Here is a 7961-nt window from a genome sequence, read left to right as displayed (position 1 = left end):
AAACCATATTCAGAATCAGAATCAAAATAGATAAGTATGCCAAAGGTTTTTCATATCCATATCATATAAAACCATGTGCTAAACATATTCATATAATTTCCATTTGATCATAAACAAACACAAATCATTTTCATATTATACGTACAAAAATTCACAGATATCATATTCGCACTTTTGCACATTTCATAAACATGTCAAATATTGTTCATGTCTACACAATTCATGTCAAAAACATTTCTTTTCTCTTTCATACGTATCTCATGAGTGAATGCAAAACATATACTGAGGTTGTTTTTCACCTTTTCTTTTTAAAATAGTATGCACATTTTTATAAACTAACCTCAGTTCATGAGTGAATGCAAAGCATATAATGAGGTTATTTTTCACCTTCTCTATTTAAAATAACATGCACATTTTTATAAATCAACTTCAGTTCATTTCTTTTTACGCAAATCTTGCATAGGAATCCCGTTTACCTAGACTTCTTAGCCTTTCAGAAATTTCCTCAAAAATGCCGAACAAATATTAATCTTCACCTATAACACAATCACGTAATTTTTATAAATTTACAATCGAACACGTATACCAATATTTAAGCCTAAGATGCTAAAATAACTTACTTTAATTCCTCAGAAACCTAAATTCATGAAATCCTAAAATGTTAATACCTCCCAAATTCCAATTAAATCTCTGACTAAAGTATTAAACTATAACTTATTTATTACTGAAAATCAAACTATCAGATTTAATACTACATAACATAATTATACCAAAATTTCTTTCTAAGTTATACATAAAGACTATTTAACAAACTATGTCATAATAAAATAACAATGTTATCACTTACTGAAAGAAGCTTTACTTAAAATAAATTTAACTTACCAAAATCATTTCTGTAAACATGGAAAACTTAGAGTTTACAAATACATATTAAAGGTTTAAAACACAATAATGCAACTTGTAACTCAAAGGTTATATTGTAATTTTATTTATTTATTAGACAATAATGCAATAGCTTTTGTAATTCTTCATCATTTGAAAGTGTGATCAAAGGGCATAACAGTAATAACCCCTATTCTATTAGATTATAAACTTACCCATATATATATATAGATATATATATATATATATATACAACTCTTTAAGTCAGCAACATGAAAAACAAAAGAAATGAAGTGCAGTGGCATGGACTTACGACGAAACTGAGATTATGCGTGGAGGGGCAAGGAGCGACGGGCTGGCTGGAGGAACTACGGTGGCGCGACTGGAGTGTAAAGGAGGGTGTGTGGCAGGGAGGCTACCTGCGCTGGGCGGCGAGAGCGAGAGAGACACACGGTGCGAGAATGAGGGAGAGACCAAGAGAGAAGAGAAACCAACCATAAATGGTATGAGCTTACTGGGGGACTTGAGGTGGCGTGCGGCGGAATGGGGTGACAGGTAGTCTTCGCCGACCGTTTTTGTGGGATCACAACGCGATGGAGCTTTCGGTGGAGGGTGATTACAGCGACTTAAGGTGGCTGAAAGATGATCTGTTTTTTGATAACTAAAACAAAGGATTGCGAGGCTTGCAATAGAGGCTATGGGGGCGTTGGGCGGCAGCTTCGTGTGGCTGGGCACTGTGGTGAGGTCTGGACTGAGGTTCACAATGGAGAGTGGATGCTCAGAGGAGTTTGGATGGTTGAGGTGTGAAGAGAGAGCTGCGGTAATGAATCTAAGGTTGAGAAAAGCTTAACATATATATAGACTATAAGTAGGAAACAGATCAAACCTAAATAAAAGGGTGGGAGGGACGTGCATGAAAATGGAAAGATGGTGTGAACCCGTTCGACATGAATTCTGGAAACATTTTCCACAGACCTGGGCCTGGCAGCGGGCTGGGTCTCATAGGTGACAATTAATATGAACATTTGAATCATTAATCGGTGATATGTACGTGCCAAATGTTGCATCCCCTTGATGGAAGATGTTAACATGAGTATTATAAGTAGAAGGAAAATACTACTCACACCGCTCCATTCTACCGCTGTGATTTTTTATTTTATTTTTTAGTTATTTTTTACTTAGTGATTAAGAAAGTGTTTTTTAATAATATTATGATTTTTTTTATTTTTTTTAAATACTTAAAAGTGTTAAAAAATACTTGTATTAAAAAGAAAAAAAGGAAAAAATCCTATAACTAACGGGAGAGGTGGCTGTTGATCAGCCATCCTAAATAGAAGAGTTTTTCTATTTACAAGCCTGTAAGGAAAATACACCTTTGCAAGAAATTTGATTTTAGAATTTCTATTACAAATCAAATCTTGCCAAGCCATTATATAGAGGGTGTGTACGTCCTCCATATTGCTTTGCAAATATAATTTTTCTAAATAGAATTGTAAGGTTCCCCAACCTAAAATAATTAAAAATCTATTATAAACTCCATCTACAAGGGGTACTGATGAAGAAGAATAAGCTAGGAAATTATTTTAAGGTACCAGGTAAGGTTTTTCATATTAATACTTGAAATCTAGGGTAAAACTTCAAAACCAAAAATAGTTAAAGGTACTTTCACTATGCATTAATGATATTCCAAGTATCTTTCAAATACTAATTTTTAGTTGGATGACCTTACACCCAAGGGATTCACAATTATATTACTAATTGCAAACTTATTTCACACTTGCTTCAGTGTGTATATATATATATATATATATATATTAATCTACATTCAGTACTCCCAAACCAAGAGATCTAAACCATGCTTAAAACGTCGAAAGACATATTTTCACTATCCACCAAGAACAATATTATCAATCCATTAGGACTTCATGGCCTAGTTCACAGAAACCTTGGTCGACGATATAAAGGATGATTGCATGAATCAAGTTCATAACAAAACAGAGCACATCTAGGCTGAAATCGTGGTGTACATTTTCTGTAACAGCTACATTTTATTATCATAGCTGTCTATTGTAACCGTTGCATGTTTTTAAGTTCATTTGTGTATATCATTCCTAAAATAGAACTCTAGACGTGGTGTATATATTTTCAGTTTTCATATCAATGAAAGTGTGCGGGAAATCAATATTTTCAAACCTCTGCAGTGTATTTCTTTTTGTCATATGGTATCAGAAGAGCCCCTCTCTAATGAGCAACCAATCCCAATCTCGACCATGTCTTCTTCCTCGGATCAAAATCAAACCGTCAACCTCAATACTCAGCCTTTTTCCATTGCTTCCATGCCTCTTATTGCCCTAAACATCACTGCCCAAATAATTGAAAAATTGACTCCCTCCACCTTTCCCCATTGGCGTGCTCAATTCGAAGTACTCCTCATCGGCTATGATTTACTTGATTATGTAAATGGTGCTGCCGTTTGTCTCTCCTCCAATGGCACTTCCTCTGTCGATTTGATCAAAACCCTTTGGGTTCGACAGGACAAGCTTATTTTAAGTGCCATCCTAGCTTCCACATCTCCCACAATCACTCATCTCATAGCCATAGCCAAGACCTCTCATGCCGACTGGAAAAAACTTCATAATCTCTATGCAAGTCGTTCAAGGACACGAACTATGCAATTGACGGAGGAGCTTACCTTGATTCAGCGGGGAAACCGATCCATTCCCGATTACTTGCATGCGGTCAAGGCATTGGCTGATGAAATCGCCATTATTGATCATCCGATTTTGGATGATGATCTAACCCTTTATATTTTGAATGGTTTAGGTCCTGATTTTAGGGAGATTGTTGTGCCAATCCAAGCACGGGAGACCTCGTTGGCGTTTGAGGAGCTACACGATCTGTTGGTAGGACACGAGTCCTATCTACGGCGTTTGGAAGCTGCAACCTAGTAGCTAGTTCCTTCTGCCAACTATACGCACCAAACGAAGAATGGAGATCCTGCCAAGAAGTTCTCGAAACCCAGTGGCCAACAACGAAGCACCGACTCTGCTTCATCTCAGCACAATGGTCCACAAGATGGTTGTAGGACTCATCATGGTTCGGGCCGTCCCAATAACTCAAACAGGCGCTACAGCCCAAGTGTCAGATTTGTGACCAACTGGGCCACATAGCTAAATCATGTCCTTAACTCCATTCAAATGGAGTCACTATGAACTATGCTCAGACCTCTACGAGCAAAGAAAAAACTTGGCTTCTTGATTCGGCTACCTCCCACAACATCATGGGTGATCTTGATAATTTGTCTGTTCACTCAAAATATGACAGCACCGATGAAGTAATTCTTGGTGATGGTTCAGGTTTGGCAGTCTCACACATTGGTTCCTTGGTTTTGCATTCTCAAAATCGAACCTTTACACTTCATGATACACTTTGTGTTCCCAATCTTTGCAAAAACTTAATTTCTGTCCATCATCTTACCAAACACAATAACGTTTTTGTTGAGTTTCACCCCTTTCATTTTTTTGTGAATGACAAGATCACTGGGGTGACTCTACTTCGAGGAGCATGTGACAATGATGTCTACACTTTTCCAGGAAAACTGGTGGCTTCCTCCGCTCAAATGGTTGCAAATGTGCATGAACGGGCCTCGATTGATGGTTGCCACAAGCAGCTTCGACATCCATCTCTCAAAGTTGTTCTCAATCTTGTTAAGAATTTTTGTCTTCCAGTTACATCACAAAAATTGTCTTCAATATGTAGTTTGTGTTCCACTGATAAAGCACATCAAAAACCTTTTCGTGTCACTAGTCTCCAAAGTCATGCTCCCCTTGAATTCATTTACACTGATGTTTGGGGCCCTACAAGTTACACCGGCATTGATGGGTCACGGTATTACATTCTCTTTGTTGACCACTATACAAAATATACATGGCTCTATCCAATGGTCAACAAATCTAGTGTTTCTAGTATTTTTCCACACTTCAAAAAAATTCTTGAAACTCATTTTCAAGCAAAAATCAAAACACTCTACTCTAACAACGGTGGTGAGTTTATTGCACTAAAATCCTTTTTATCTCTTAATGGCATCATTCACTACACCACCGCTCCTCACACTCCTCAACAAAATGGTGTCTCTAAACGTCATCATTGACATCTTGTTGAAACTGGCCTTACACATCTCCATGATACTTCTCTTGATTTCTCCTTTTGGTCACATGCATTCCAAACTGCCTCATATCTCATAAACAAGCAACCCACCCCAAATCCAAACCGTGTATTTTTCTCGGTTACTCATTAACTCAGAATGCCTACAAGTGTTTGGAGCCCCATACCCATAAACGCTACATCTCGCGCCACGTGTTTTTTGATGAAAATCAACAACATCCCCAATTTGTGCCCTCTCAAACCACACGGCCAAACCAAAATTCATTTCCTCTCTTCGTCGATGTCTAGCTGCCACCTGTTCACAGGCCACCATCAACGATGCCAGTCTCATCGCCTACACTAGGTCTTCTGGAAGGTGCTCACGCCATTGCTGCATCCTCTTCAGGTAATCCCGATATCTTAAATTTCCTGCACAATATTGATGTTTCGGAATCCCTAGGAAGAAACCCTCATAATTTCAATTCAGTTTCTACTGCACATGAGCATCTCAATGCATCCCCGTCTATGCTAGTCTCACCTTCTCATGCTCAAATTGATGCACAATCCTTAGGTCAGCCTGAGAGTCCACCGAATTTGTATTCTCCACAATCCCTAAACCCATCGGTTCCTCCTCCAAGAGTGCATAAAATGACTACTAGATCAATAGATCAAATCTTCAAGCCAAAACAACTTCACTTTGTGTCCAAACATCCTCTCCCACAAACCATCGAACCATCTAGTGTGAGTCAGGCCATATCTCAACCTCAGTAGAGTGAGGCTATGTCCTCTGAACTCACTGCACTCATGAAACATGGAACTTGGGACTTAGTTCCCCCTCCTTCAAATTGCAATCCCGTGGGCTGTATGTGGGTGTTCAGGGTGAAGAGGAAAGCTGATGGGTCAGTGGATAGGTTTAAAGCTCGTCTTGTTGCCAAGGGTTATAATCAAATACCAGGGCTTGATTACAAAGAAACATTTAGCCCCGTTGTTAAACCTACCACTATTAGAAAAATTATGACTATTGTTGTTAGAATGGATGAGAGTTGTGGCAAATGGACGTAAATAATGCCTTCTTAAATGGAGAATTAACTGAAACTGTTTACATGATGCAACCCCCGGGTTTAAAGACTTGTCCAAGCCTTCTCATGTTTATAGGTTGCGGAAAGCCATCTATGGGCTTAAACAAGCCCCACGGGCTTGGTATACAGCTCTGAAAAATGCTATTCTTCAGCTTGGGTTTCACAACTTCAAGGCAGATTCCTCTTTATTTATCTACAACCAAGGTTCAATTATTTCTTATTTCCTAGTTTATGTTGATGACCTTGTCATTACAGGAAATGACTCTATTTTTGTGGCTTCTATTATCAAGCAACTGGGTGCCAATTTCTCTCACAAAGACATGGGTCTTCTTCATTTTTTTTTTTTTAGGGATAGAGATTGTCCCTACTAAAGCTGGTATATTTTTATCACAACATAAATATATCCGTGATCTTTTGTCAAATACTAATATAAGTGCTGCAAAGGATGTCTATACTCCTCTCTCAACAAGTCAACCTCTCAAATTAGTTGATGGCATTGCTCCTGTGGAAAGCTAAGTTTTTCGTTGGATTATTGGCAGCCTTCAATATCTCTCCTTGACACGTCGGATAATGGACAAGCTCTCGTAATTCATTCACAAGCCCACAGAAACTCACTGAACAGCAACAAAACAGCTTCTCTGTTATTAAAAACAGACCATTTTTCATGGTATACAAATTTCTAAATCTGGTTTGTCTATTTTAACAATCTTTTCAGATACAGATTGGGCTGGAAATGTCGATGACTGTACCTCCACTTTTGCATACATCAGCTTTCTCGGATCCACTCCAATTTCTTGGAGTTAAAAGAAGCAAAGAGCTGTTGCACGGTCTTCCACAGAAGCTGAATATCGAGCACCTGCAAATGCCGCTTCTGAAACCAAGTGGCTACAAAATCTCCTCAAAGAACTTGGATTTCCACTCAAAACAACACCTCAACTTCTCTGTGATAATCTTGGTGCTACCCATTTAAGTTTCAATCTAGTCAATCATTCTCGTATGAAGCACATTCAAATTGATCTCTAGTTTGTGAGGGACCTCGTTCAACAAGGGAATCTTCAAGTTCACACCCAAGATCAACTGGTTGACTTATTGACCAAGCCACTTTCTCGACAGCAGACTGAATTACTACGCAACAAGATTGGTCTTGCTGATGGCAGCTCAATCTTGCGGGGGCGTATAAAGGATGATCGCATGAATCAAGTTCATAACAAAACAGACCACACCTAGGCTAAAATCGTGGTGTACATTTTCTATAACAACTGCATTTTATTATCATAGTTATCTATTGTAACCGTTGCATGTTTTTAGGTTCATTTGTGTATATCATTCCTAAAATAGAACTCTAGACGTGGTGTATATATTTTCAGTTTTCATATCAATGAAAGTGTGTGGGAAATCAATATTTTCAAACCTCTGCAGTGTATCTCTTTTTGTCATAGATGAAACATACGATAGGAGCTCCTTGTCAACTTCAAATTTAGTCATGTCCTCCACATCCAAGCTAATCCATACATCTATTCCATCCCCTGATTTTGTGTCAAAGAAAGTAATCAGATTCGTGTGCAGCAACCTAGCTGAGCCTATCCACACAGGCTTTCCCCACCCGAAATCCACATCATAAATAGGAAATCTGCACAAGCTAGTGAAGGCCAAGGAAACCACCTCTCCTCTCCTGAATCTTTTTGAGTTTTGCGTCATAAAATTCTGGTAGGCACCACTCTCTCCATGTCAATTTTCTTTATGGCATCTCTCATTGGAAAAACAATGCCGTGAAAGGAATCCTTAATGTTCTTGGAGATTACCTAACCTGTTGGCATGCTCATGTTCCCAAAATATATTTATTGACAGAATCATCTC

At 38.4% G+C, this 7961-nt stretch overlaps 1 protein-coding gene across 1 annotated transcript; it reads left to right on the top strand.

Annotated features, from left to right (window-relative positions):
* Positions 1 to 3152: 3152 nt before the first annotated feature.
* Positions 3153 to 3830, top strand: LOC108979960. The gene has a single exon (XM_018950762.1). The coding sequence runs from the start codon at positions 3153 to 3155 to the stop codon at positions 3828 to 3830; it is 678 nt and encodes a 225-aa protein (XP_018806307.1).
* The last annotated feature ends 4131 nt before the right edge of the window (positions 3831 to 7961 follow it).

This window comes from Juglans regia, chromosome 13 (genome assembly GCF_001411555.2).
Source record: "Juglans regia cultivar Chandler chromosome 13, Walnut 2.0, whole genome shotgun sequence".
Classification (NCBI taxonomy): Eukaryota; Viridiplantae; Streptophyta; class Magnoliopsida; order Fagales; family Juglandaceae; genus Juglans; species Juglans regia.
This window is presented reverse-complemented; position numbering and strand designations above follow the sequence as displayed.